Here is a 12,690-nt window from a genome sequence, read left to right on the forward strand (position 1 = left end):
CCCACCCCCTTCCCAATCCCAGCCCATTCCCAATCCCATCCCATTCCCAATCCCACCCCATTCCCAATCCCACCCATTCCCAATCCCAGATCTTCCCAATCCCACTCTATTCCCAATCCCATCACATTCCCAATCCCACCCCTGTTCCAATCCCACCCCATTCCCAATCCCACCCCACCCCACTCCCAATCCCACCCCCACTCCCAATTCCATCCCAATCCCACCCCATTCCCAATCCCACCCCATTCCCAATCCCACCCCTTTTCCAATCCCACCCTGTTCCAATCCCACCCCACTCTCAATCCCACCCCACTCCCAATTCCATCCCATTCCCAATCCCACCCCTGTTCCAATCCTACCCCATTCCCAATCCCACCCCTGTTCCAATCCCATCCCTTTCTTGATCCCACTCCTGTTCCAATCCCACCCCAATCCCACCCTGTTCCAATCCCACCCCACTCTCAATCCCACCCCACTCCCATTCCATCCCATTCCCAATCTCACCCCTGTTCCAATCCCACCCCGTTCCCAATCCCACCCCTGTTCCAATCCTACCCATTCCCAATCCACCCCTGTTCCAATCCCATCCCTTTCTTGATCCCACTCCTGTTCCAATCCCACCCCATTCCCAATCCCACCCTATTTCCAATCCCACCCCATTCCCAATCCCACCCCATCCAATCCCACCCCTGTTCCAATCCCACCCCATTCCAATCCACCCTGTTCCAATCCCACCCCACTCTCAATCCCACCCCACTCCCAATCCCATCCCATTCCAATCCCACCTGTTCCAATCCCACCCCCTTCCCAATCCCACCCCGTTCCAATCCCATCCCTTTCTTGATCCCACCCCTGTTCCAATCCCAACCCCATTCCCAATCCCATTCCTGTTCCAATCCCATCCATTCCCAATCCCACCCCTGTTCCAATCCCACCCCTGTTCCAATCCCATCCCTGTTCCCAATCCCACCCCATTCCAATCCCACCCCTGTTCCAATCCCATCCCATTCCCAATCCCACCCCATTCCCAATCCCACCCCTGTTCCAATCCCACCCCTGTTCCCAATTCCATCCCATTCCCAATCCCACTCCTGTTCCAATCCCATCCCATTCCCAATCCCACCCCTGTTCCAATCCCATCCCTGTTGTAATCCACCCCACTCCCAATCCAACCCACTCCCAATCCCCATCCCATCCCCAATCCCACCCCTGTTCCAATCCCACCCCATTCCCAATCCCACCCCTGTTCCAATCCCACCCCATTCCAATCCCACACCCTGTTCCAATCCCACCCCATTCCCCAATCCCACCCTGTTCCAATCCCACCCCATTCCCAATCCCACCCCATTCCCAATCCCACCCCATTCCCAATCCCACTCCACTCCCAATCCCACCCCATTCCCATGGCAGTGCCACCCTCTGCCACCCCCTCTGCTCCCCCCACCACCCCCCGGGACGAGCACCACCTCCTTCAGTTTAATTAATTAATCATATTAACAGGAATTAATCAACAAAATTTACAGCCGGCCTCGGTTTAAATAATAAGAATAACAATTAAAAAAAAAAGAAGAAAATAAAGAAAACGAACCCAAAACAAAGGAACATTTACAGCAGTCGCTACCCCCCCCCCCACGTCGGGCCGGGGGGGGGGGGTCGGGCCAGTGCAACAGTGCGAGGGGGGAGGGGCAATGGGGGGTCCCGCCCCCCCCCCCGCGTCACCCCCGGGGGGGGTGTCACAGGGAGGGGCCCCCCCCCGGGAAAGTGCCAGAAGGGGAGGATTTGGGGGGTTTTTTTGGGGGTGGGGGGCACCCCCGGGGGGGGGCTGGGGGGAGGTAGAGCCGTGAGGGTCCCTCAGTAACCGTCGGGGTCCGGCGGGGGGGCGGGGGGGTCCCGGCGGCGCTGGGGCGGTGCCGGAGGGTCCTCTCCTCCTCCTGGGGACACAGGGGACATGGTGGGGACATGGGGGGGACACGCGGCAAATGGGGGGGGCAGGGGGTCACAGGGACATGGGGGGGACATGTTGGGGACATGGGGGGGACACCGGGAGGGGACACACAGCAAATGGGGGGGCAGGGGGTCACAGGGACATGGGGGGGACACGTTGGGGACACGGGGGGGGACACAGGGCATGGGGGGGGGGCAGGGGGTAACAGGGACATGGGGACATGGGGGGGACATGGGGGGGACACCGGGAGGGGACACAGGGCAAATGGGGGGGGCAGGGGGTCACAGGGACATGGGGGACATGGAGGGGACATGGCGGGGGACACAGGGCAAATGGGGGGGGCAGGGGGTCACAGGGATGGGGGGGACACGCTGGGGACAGGGGGGGACACAGGGCATGGGGGGCAGGGCGTAACAGGGATATGGGGGGGACACAGGGCAAATGGGGGGGGCAGGGGGTCACAGGGACATGGGGGGGACACGTTGGGGACATGGGGGGGGAAACAGGGCAAATGGGGGGGGCAGGGGGTCACAGGGACATGGGGGGGGGCACATGCCAAATGGGGGGGGCAGGGGGTCACAGGGACATGGGGGGACATGTTGGGGACACGGGGGGGACACAGGGCAAATGGGGGGGGCAGGGGTCACAGGGGACATGGGGGGCACACGCTGGGGACATGGGGGGACACACAGGGCATGGGGGGGCAGGGGGTAAACAGGGACATGGGGGGGACATGTTGAGGACATGGGGGGGGGACACAGGGCAAATGGGGGGGGCGAGGGGTCACAGGGACATGGGGGGGACATGTTGGGGACATGGGGGGGGGGACACAGGGCGTATGGGGGGGGCAGGGGGGCTCTGAGACCACAGGGACAAGGGAGACATGGAGGGACATGGGGGGGACACCGGGGGGGGGGGACATAGGGCATGGGGGGGGGGCAGGGGGTCACAGGGACATGGGGGGGGACACATTGGGGACATGGGGGGGGACACACGGCAAATGGGGGGGGCAGGGGGTCCAAGGACATGGGGGGGACACGTTGGGGGACATGAGGGGGGGGGGAACAGGGCATATGGGGGGGACATGGGGGACTCTGAGACCACAGGGACAAGGGGGACATGGAGGGGACATGGGGGGGACATCGGGGGGGGACACAGGGCATGGGGGGGTCAGGGGATCACAGGGACATGGGGGGGGACACATTGGGGACATGGGGGGGGGCACAGGGCATGGGGGGGGGCGGGGGGGGCTCTGAGAGCACAGGGACATGGGGGGGGACACGTTGGGGACATGGGGAGGGGACACGCAAATGGGGGAGGCAGGGGGTCACAAGGACATGGGGGGGACACGTTGGGGACACGGGGAGGGGACACACAGCAAATGTGGGGTCCTGGGGGTCCCCAAACCCACAGGGACACGTGACGGACATGGGGAGGGGGCACACAGCAAATGTGGGGTCCTGGGGGTCCCCAAACCCACAGGGACACGTTGGGGACATGGGAAGGGGGGACACAGCAAATGTGGGGTCCCCAAGCCCACAGAGACACGTGGGGGACACGTTGGGGACACCGGGATGGGGTCACACAGCAAATGGGGGGGGGCAGGGACATGGTGGGGACAATGGGGAGGGGGCAAACAGCAATGTGGGGTCCCCAAGCCCACAGGAATGTGGGGGACACGTTGGGGACACGGGGAGGGGACACACAGCAAACGTGGGGTCCTGGGGGTCCCCAAGCTTCACAGTGGACACGTTGGGGACATGGGGAGGGGGGCACACAGCAAATGTGGGGTCCTGGTTGTCCCCAAGCCCACAGGGGACACGTGGGGGACACGTTGGGGACACCGGGATGGGGTCACACAGCACACGCGGGGTTCCGGGCCGTCCCCGAGCCCATCCTGGAGGGTTCTCCACGACCACAACCCCCCCTGCCCGGGGGGTCAGAGGACACCCTCGGGACCCCCAACCCCCCCGACCCGGGGGGTCCCCGTGGTCACTCACGGCCTCCAAGGCGCCGTTCCCGGCCCACTCCGAGGGGGCGAAGGCGTCCTCCTCCCCCCGGCCCGACTCCGGGGCCCTCGTCCTCCGTCAGGCAGTCCGACTCTCTGGCGGGCAAAACGGCGGGGCCGGGGTGTGCCCCCCAGCCCCAGATGTGCCCCCCCCGCCCTGGATGTGCCCCCCCGGCCCCAGATGTGCCTCCCCAGCCCTGGATGTGCCCCTCAGCCCCAGATGTGCCCCCCCCGCCCCAGATGTGCCCCCCCAACCCCAGATGTGTCCCCCCCAGCCCCAGCATGTGCCTCCCAGCCATGGATGTGCCCCCCAGCCACCACCTGTTGCCCCCCAGTCCCAGATGTGCCTCTCTACCCCCCCGGATGTGTCCCCAGACACAGATGTGCCCCCCAGTCCCAGATGTGCCTCTCTACCCCCCCGGAATGTGTCCCCCCAGACACAGATGTGCCCCCCCAGCCCACAGATAGTGCCTCCCAGCCCTGGATGTGCCCCTCAGCCGCGGATTGTGCCCCCCAGTCCCAGATGTGCCCCCCAGCCCCAGATGTCCCCCCCCAGCCCCGGACGTGCCTCCCCAGTCCCAGATGTGCCCCTCAGCCCCAGATATGCCCCCCCAGCCTTGGATGTGCCCCCCAGCCCCGGATGTGTAGCCCTACCCCCCCAGATGTGCCCCCCCAGCCTGGATGTGCCCCCCTAACCTCCCAGATGTGCCCCCCCAGCCCCAGATGTGCCCCCCAGCCCCACATGTGCCCCCCCAGCCCCAGATGTGCCCCCCCCCACCGGATGTGCCCCTCTAACCCCCCAGATGTGCCCCCCCAACCCCAGATGTGACCCCCAGCCCCACATGTGCCCCCCCAGCCCCGGAGGTGACCTTCAGCCCCAGATCTGCCCCCCCAGCCCCGGATGTCCCCCCCGAGCCCCGGATGTACCCCCCAGCCCTGGATGTGCCCCCCCAGCCCCAGATGTGCCCCCCCCCAGCCCCAGATGTGCCTCCCTAACCCCCCAGATGTGCCCCCCAGGCCGCGTCCCCCCCCTCACCGTCGCCGTAGCCGTCGGACAGGTAGGGCTTGGCCGGCTCGATGCGCGACACGATCTCGGCCAGGTCGGTGAACCCGGCGCTGGGACAGGTGAGAACCTGCCGGGGGGACAAGGAGGGAACCCCCCCGGGGGTGAGGGTGGAGGGGGCAGGAAGAGGGATGTGGGGTGGGAAAGGGGGTGGGAGCACGGGAGGGGCACAGGGAGAGGGACGGGGGTTGGAAGAAGGGAAGGGGAGAGGGAGAAATGGGGCAGGAGGGGGAGCAAAGGGACAAAGGGATGGGAGAGGGACCAAGGTGGGGGGACAGGAGGGGTCAAGGAAGGGACAGGAGGTGATCAAGGGTCCAAGGAGGGACAGAGGTGGATCAAGGGGACAAAGGGTGATGGTGAGGGACAGGAGAGAGACGAGGGTGGGGAGACAGGAGAGGGCCAGGGTGAGGGGACAGGGAGGATGCTAAAGAGGACAGGAGGACACTGGGGGGACAAACTGCACCAGGAGGACACTGGGGGGACAAAGTGCACCAGGAGGGACGGAGGACACTGGTGGGACAAAACACATCAGGAGGGGACCGGAGGACACTGGGGGGGGACAAAACACATCAGGAGGACACTGGAGGGGACAAAATGCACCAAGAGGGACACTGGGAGGGACAAACTGCACCAGGAGGGGACAGGAGGACACTGGGAGGGACAAACTGCACCAGGAGGGGACAGGAGGACACTGGGGGGACAAACTGCACCAGGAGGACACTGGGAGGGACAAAATGCACCAAGAGGACACTGGGGGGGACAAACTGCACCAGCAGGGGACAGGAGGACACTGGGGGGGACAAAGTGCACCAGGAGGGGACAGGAGGACACAGAGGGGGACAAACTGCACCAGGAGGACACTGGAGGGGGACAAACTGTACCAGGAGGACACTGGGGGGACAAAATGCACCAAGAGGGACACTGGGGGACAAAATGCACCAGGAGGGGACAGAAGGACACTGAGGGGGACAAACTGCACCAGGAGGACACTGGGGGGACAAAATGCACCAAGAGGGACACTGGGGGGACAAAGTGCACCAGGAGGGGACAGGAGGACACGGAGGGGGACAAACTGCACCAGGAGGACACTGGGAGGGACAAACTGCACCAGGAGGACACTGGAGGGGACAAAGTGCACCAGGAGGGGACAGGAGGACCCTGGGGGGACAAACTGCACCAGGAGGGGACAGGAGGACACTGGAGGGGACAAAGTGCACCAGGAGGGGACAGGAGGACACTGGAGGGGGACAAACTGCACCAGGAGGACACTGGAGGGGGACAAACTGTACCAGGAGGACACTGGGGACAAAATGCACCAAGAGGGACACTGGGGGGACAAAATGCACCAGGAGGGGACAGAAGGACACTGAGGGGGACAAACTGCACCAGGAGGACACTGGGGGGACAAAATGCACCAAGAGGGACACTGGGGGACAAAATGCACCAGGAGGGACAGGAGGGACACTGGAGGGGGACAAACTGTACCAGGAGGACACTGGAGGGGGACAAACTGTACCAGGAGGACACTGGGGGGACAAACTGCACCAGGAGGGGACAGGAGGACACTGGGGGGGACAAACTGCACCAGGAGGGGACAGGAGGACACTGGGGGGGACAAACTGCACCAGGAGGGGACAGGAGGACACTGGAGGGGACAAAGTGCACCAGGAGGGGACAGGAGGACACTGGGTGAGACAAACTATACAAGGAGGACACTGGGGGGACAAAATGCACCAAGAGGGACAGTGGGGGGACAAAATGCACCAGGAGGGGACAGGAGGACACTGGGGAGGACAAACTGCACCAGGAGGGGACAGGAGGACACTGGGGAGGACAAACTGCACCAGGAGGGGACAGGAGGACACTGAGGGGGACAAACTGCACCAGGAGTGGACAGGAGGACACTGGGGGGACAAACTGCACCAGGAGTGGACAGGAGGACACTGGGGAGGACAAACTGCACCAGGAGGGGACAGGAGGGACGCAGAGGGGACAGGGACAAAGGACAAGGGATAAGGGAAGGTGCTGCTCCCAAAACGGCTCCAGGGGGGTAAAAAACTCTCGGGATGGAGGTGCCAAGGCCGGGGTGACCCACCCCAGGACAGGGACCCCCACCCCAGTGTGTCCCCCCGCTCACGTCCATGCGCTTGCTCTCGTAGAAGTCGGCCGAGCGCCGGTCCCGAACCATCTTGTCGATGACGTCCCCCTGGCGCCAGGCCTCGAACACCACCCGGCCGTGCTGGTACCCCACGTCCTGCGGGCACAGCGGCCGCGGCGCGTCCGTGCCACAGGAACCCCCAGAGAGGGCCTGGGGCACCTCAGGGATGGGCTGGAGAGTCCATTGATGGCCCAGGACATCCCATTGATGGCCCAGAACATCCCATTGATGGGTGGGATACCCCACTGATGGCCCAGGACACCCCATTGAGGGGTGGGACACCCCACTGATGGCCAAGGACACCCCAACTGATGGGTAGGATACCCCACTGATGGCCCAGGTCACCCCACTGATGGCCCAGGACACCCCATTGATGGGTAGGACATCCCACTGATGGCCCAGGATATCCCATTCATGGCCTAGGACACCCAACTGATGGTCAAGGACATCTCACTGATGGGTAGGACACCCCAATTGATGGGTGGGACAGGGCTGCAGAACCCCAACCCACGGCTTGGGGCACCCAAAGTGACACCCCAGGTACCCAAATGATGGGTGGGACACCCCACTGATGGGTGGGACACCCCATTGATGGCCCAGGACACCCCACTGATGGGTGGGACACCCCAATGATGGCCCAGGACATCCCATTGATGGTCCAGGACATCCCATTGATGGGTGGGACATCCCATTGATGGCCCAGGACACCCCACTGATGGCCAAGGACATCCCATTGATGGGTCGGACACCCCACTGATGGCCCAGGACACCCCATTGATGGGTAGGACACCCCATTGATGGCCCAGGACACCCCATTGATGGCCCAGGACATCCCATTGATGGCCCAGGACACCCCATTGATAGGTGGGACACCCCATTGATGGCCCAGGACATCCCACTGATGGCCCAGGACACCCCATTGATGGGTGGGACACCCCATTGATGGCCCAGGACACCCCACTGATGGCCCAGGACATCCCACTGATGGGTGGGACACCCCATTGATGGCCCAGGACACCCCACTGATGGCCCAGGACATCCCATTCATGGCCTAGGACACCCAACTGATGGTCAAGGACATCTCACTGATGGGTAGGACACCCCAACTGATGGGTGGGACATCCCAAGTGAGGGCTGCAGAACCCCAACCCATGGCTTGGGGCACCCAAAGTGACACCCCAGGCACCCAAATGATGGGTGGGACGCCCCAAGTGATGGTTGGGACACCCCAGCTGATGAGTGGGACACCCCAACTGATGGGTGGGGAGACCCAAATGATGACCTGGGCACCCAAAGCGATGACCCAAGCACCCAACTGATGGGTGGGACGCCCCAAGTGATGGTTGGGACAACCCAGCTGATGAGTGGGACACCCCAACTGATGGGCGGGACACCCCAAGTGATGGTTGGGACAACCCAGTTGACGAGTGGGACACCCCAACTGATGGGTGGGACACCCCAAGTGATGGTTGGGACAACCCAGCTGATGAGTGGGACACCCCAACTGATGGGTGGGACACCCCACCCGCCGCTCCAGGCCCCGCCTGCCCCCCCTGTAGCCCCCCAGCTCACGTAGATCTCGTCGAACTTGCCGAAGTCCATGGTCTTGAAGCGGTCGATGGGCGGGCGGATGTACTCGCAGTACGAGCTCGACTTCACCACCTCCAGCTGCCTCACGCACGACACGTAGGCCAGGCGGGACTGGATCTCGGCCATGTCGGGCACCTGGGGGCACCTGGAGGTCAGAGCCCACCCCTCACCTCGTCCCCGGTGTCCCAACGGCCCCTGATCTGCCCCTGGGGGCACCCAGAGCTCACAGCCCACTCCTCACCTTGTCCCCGGTGTCCCCACGGCCCCTGATCCGCCCCTGGGGGCACCCCGAGCTCACAGCCCACTCCTCACCCCATCCCCAGCGTCCCCACGGCCCCTGATCTGCCCCTGGGGGCACCCCAAGTTCACAGCCCACCCCTCACCTCCTCCCCACCATCCCCACAGCCCCTGATCCACCCCTGGGGGCACCTCGAGCTCACAGCCCACTCCTCACCTCCTCCCCAGTGTCACCATGGCCCCTGATCCGCCCCTGGGGGCACCCAGAGCTCACAGCCCACTCCTCACCTTGTCCCCGGTGTCCCCACAGCCCCTGATCCACCCCTGGGGACACCCCGAGCTCACAGCCCACCCCTCACCTCGTCCCCAGTGTCCCCATGGCCCCTGATCCGCCCCTGGGGGCACACCGAGCTCACAGCCCACCCCTCACCTTGTCCCCAGTGTCCCCACGGCCCCTGATCCGCCCCTGGGGGCACCCAGAGCTCACAGCCCACCCCTCACCTCGTCCCCAGTGTCCCCACGGCCCCTGATCCGCCCCTGGGGGTACCCCGAGCTCACAGCCCACCCCTCACCTCGTCTCCAGTGTCCCCACAGCCCCTGATCCACCCCTGGGGACACCCCGAGCTCACAGTCCACCCCTCACCTTGTCCCCAGTGTCCCCATGGCCCCTGATCCCAGCCCACTCCTCACCTCGTCCCCAGCGTCCCCCTGATTTGCCCCTGAGGGCACCCCGAGCTCACAGCCCACCCCTGTCCTTGTCCCTATGTCCCCATGGCCCCTGATCCCAGCCCACCTCTCACCTCCTCCCCACCATCCCCACAGCCCCTGATCCACCCCTGGGGGCACCTCGAGCTCACAGCCCACCCCTCACCCCATCCCCAGCGTCCCCACGGCCCCTGATCTGCCCCTGGGGGCACCCCAAGTTCACAGTCCACCCCTCACCTCGTCCCCACCATCCCCACAGCCCCTGATACACTCCTGGGGGCACCCCGAGCTCACAGTCCACCCCTCACCTTGTCCCCACTGTCCCCACAGCCCCTGATCCACCCCTGGGGGCACCCCGAGCTCACAGCCCACCCCTCACCTTGTCCCCACTCTCCCCACGGCCCCCAGTCCGCCCTGGAATGCGGGTGAGGGACCCGGGCAGTGCCCCGTTGGCAAAGCCCTGGGTGGTGGGATGAGAGCGGGAGGGTCTTCACAGGATCATAGAGTATGAGTTGGAAGGGACCCAAGAGAGCCATCGGGTCCAATCCCTGCCCAGGACCCCCCAAAATCCCACCAAGTGCCCGAGAGCCTCATCCAAACACTCCCTGAGCTCTAAAATCGTGGGATGTCCTGAGTTGGAAGGGACCCACAAGGATCATCCAGTCCAAACCCTGCCCAGGACACCCCAAAACCCCGCCCTGTCCCTGAGAGTGCTCTAAAATCATGGAATCATGGAATATCCTGAGTTGGAAGGGATCCGAAAGGGTCATTGAGTCCAATCCCTGCCCAGGACACTCCAAAATCCCACCCTGTGCCTCAGAGCCTCAGCCAAATGCTCCCTGAGCTCTAAAATCACGGAATATCCTGAGCTGGAAGGGACCTACAGGGGTCATGGAGTCCAATCACTGCCCAGGACCCCCCAAAATCCCACGGAGTGCCTCAGAGCTGCAGCCAAATGCTGCCTGAGCTCTAAAATCATGGAATCATGGAATATCCTGAGTTGGAAGGGATCCAAAAGGGTCATTGAGTCCAATCCCTGGCCAGGACCCCCCAAAATCCCACCAAGTGCCTCAGAGCCTCAGCCAAACACCCCCTGAGCTCTAAAGTCATGGAATCATGGAACACCCAACCTGAAGGTCCCAACCCGTGACAACCCCCCCAGGACCCACCTTGACCTTCTCCACCCAACCCAACCTGAAGGTCCCAACCCAACCTGAAGGTCCCAACCAGTGACAACCCCCCCAGGACCCACCTTGACCTTCTCCACCCAACCCAACCTGAAGGTCCCAACCCAATCTGAAGGTCCCAACCCAACCTGAAGGTCCCAACCCGTGACAACCCCCCAGGACCCACTTTGACCTTCTCCACCCAACCCAACCTGAAGGTCCCAACCCAACCTGAAGGTCCCAACCAGTGACAACCCCCCCAGGACTCACCTTGACCTTCTCCACCCAATCCAACCTGAAGGTCCCAACCCAATCTGAAGGTCCCAACCCAACCTGAAGGTCCCAACCTGCGACAACCCCCCAGGACCCACCTCGACCTTCTCCACCCAACCCAACCTGAAGGTCCCAACCCAACCTGAAGGTCCCAACCCAATCAGAAGGTCCCAACCTGTGACAACCCCCCCAGGACCCACCTTGACCTTCTCCACCCAACCCAACCTGAACGTCCCAACCCAATCTGAAGGTCCCAACCCAACCTGAAGGTCCCAACCTGTGACAACCCCTCAGGACCCACCTCGACCTTCTCCACCCAACCCAACCTGAAGGTCCCAACCTGTGACAACCTCCCAGGACCCACCTTGACCTTCTTGACCCAACCCAACCTGAAGGTCCCAACCCAACCTGAAGGTCCCAACCTGTGACAACCTCCCAGGACCCACCTTGACCTTCTTGACCCAACCCAACCTGAAGGTCCCAACCCATGACAACCCCCCCAGGACCCACCTTGACCTTCTCGGCCCAGGGGTTGAGGCGCTTCCAGAGCAGCCACCAGCCGGACAGGCTGTCGCCATAGTTGCACAGGTCGGTCTCGTCCTGGCTGCCCACGTCGATGGCGATCACCGTCTTGGCCCCCATGTTGCGCGCGATGTCGGCTGCGGGACAACGAGGAGGGACCGGGAGCTCAGCGGGGCTGGGGATGCCCCCACTCTGAGCCCCTGGGGTGGGAGGTGGTGGCACAGGGGATGTGGGGTTGGGGAGTGGCACAGGGATGTGTCCTGGGGGTGACGGAGCAGGGGTGGGACCTCGGGAACGGGCGGGGGGGCAACGGGGGGCACAGGCAAGCGGCAGCTTCTTTGAGGGGATGTGGAGGATGGAGGTGGTCCAGGAGGATGAACTGGGTCAGGACACCAGGAGGTGATGGAGGAAGGTCATTGGAATGGTCCAGGAGGATGTCCTGGGTGAGGACAACAGGAGGTGATGGAGGTAGGTCATCCAGCAGGATGTCCTGGGTCAGGACAACAGGAGGTGATGGAGGAAGGTCGTTGGAATGGTCCACAAGGATGTCCTGGGTCAGGACAACAGGAGGTGATGGAGGAAGGTCATTGGAATGGTCCAGGAGGATGTCCTGGGTGAGGACAACAGGAGGTGATGGAGGAAGGTCATTGGAATGGCCCAGAAGGATGTCCTGGGTGAGGACAACAGGAGGTGATGGAGGAAGGTTGTTTGCATGTGAAGGAGGGTGGAGATGCTCCAGGAGGACATCGGGTGCTGAGGACATCAAGGGATGATGATGAAGGATGGAGGAAGGTTTTTTGCATGTGAAGGAGGGTGGAGATGCTCCAGGAGGACATCCAGTGACACCAGGAGACCATCAAGTGTTTGGAGATGGCTCGCTCATGGAAGAGGATGGAGAAGGATGGAGATGTTCCAGAAGGATGTCTGATGCTGAGGACATCAAGGGATGATGATGGTGAAGGATGGAGGAAGGTCTTTTCCATGTGAAGGAGGGTGGAGATGTTCCAGGAGAACATCCAGTGA

The 12,690-nt window shown here is 63.3% G+C and overlaps 2 protein-coding genes across 5 annotated transcripts in view; both read right to left on the minus strand.

Moving 5' to 3' along the window:
• The window catches only part of C3 (complement C3), a 45,485-nt gene extending 35,333 nt beyond the window's left edge, over window positions 1-10,152 (minus strand). The window contains exon 1 of the mRNA XM_032677295.1: window positions 10,123-10,152. The gene's annotated coding sequence lies outside the window, so the exon portion shown is untranslated. The remainder of the gene's footprint in view (window positions 1-10,122) is intronic.
• The window catches only part of PNPLA6 (patatin like phospholipase domain containing 6), a 44,386-nt gene continuing 33,518 nt past the window's right edge, over window positions 1,823-12,690 (minus strand). For all 4 annotated transcript variants that reach the window (XM_032677299.1, XM_032677298.1, XM_032677297.1 and 1 more), the window contains 6 exons: window positions 11,656-11,804; window positions 8,747-8,899; window positions 7,154-7,270; window positions 4,990-5,086; window positions 3,946-4,049; window positions 1,823-1,931 (listed from right to left, as the gene is read on the minus strand). In XM_032677299.1, the coding sequence (XP_032533190.1) occupies window positions 4,033-4,049; window positions 4,990-5,086; window positions 7,154-7,270; window positions 8,747-8,899; window positions 11,656-11,804 (533 nt within the window). In that variant the 3' untranslated portion in view covers window positions 1,823-1,931; window positions 3,946-4,032. The remainder of the gene's footprint in view (window positions 1,932-3,945; window positions 4,050-4,989; window positions 5,087-7,153; window positions 7,271-8,746; window positions 8,900-11,655; window positions 11,805-12,690) is intronic.

The sequence above is a fragment of the Chiroxiphia lanceolata genome, unplaced genomic scaffold (genome assembly GCF_009829145.1).
Source record: "Chiroxiphia lanceolata isolate bChiLan1 unplaced genomic scaffold, bChiLan1.pri scaffold_49_arrow_ctg1, whole genome shotgun sequence".
Classification (NCBI taxonomy): domain Eukaryota; kingdom Metazoa; phylum Chordata; class Aves; order Passeriformes; family Pipridae; genus Chiroxiphia; species Chiroxiphia lanceolata.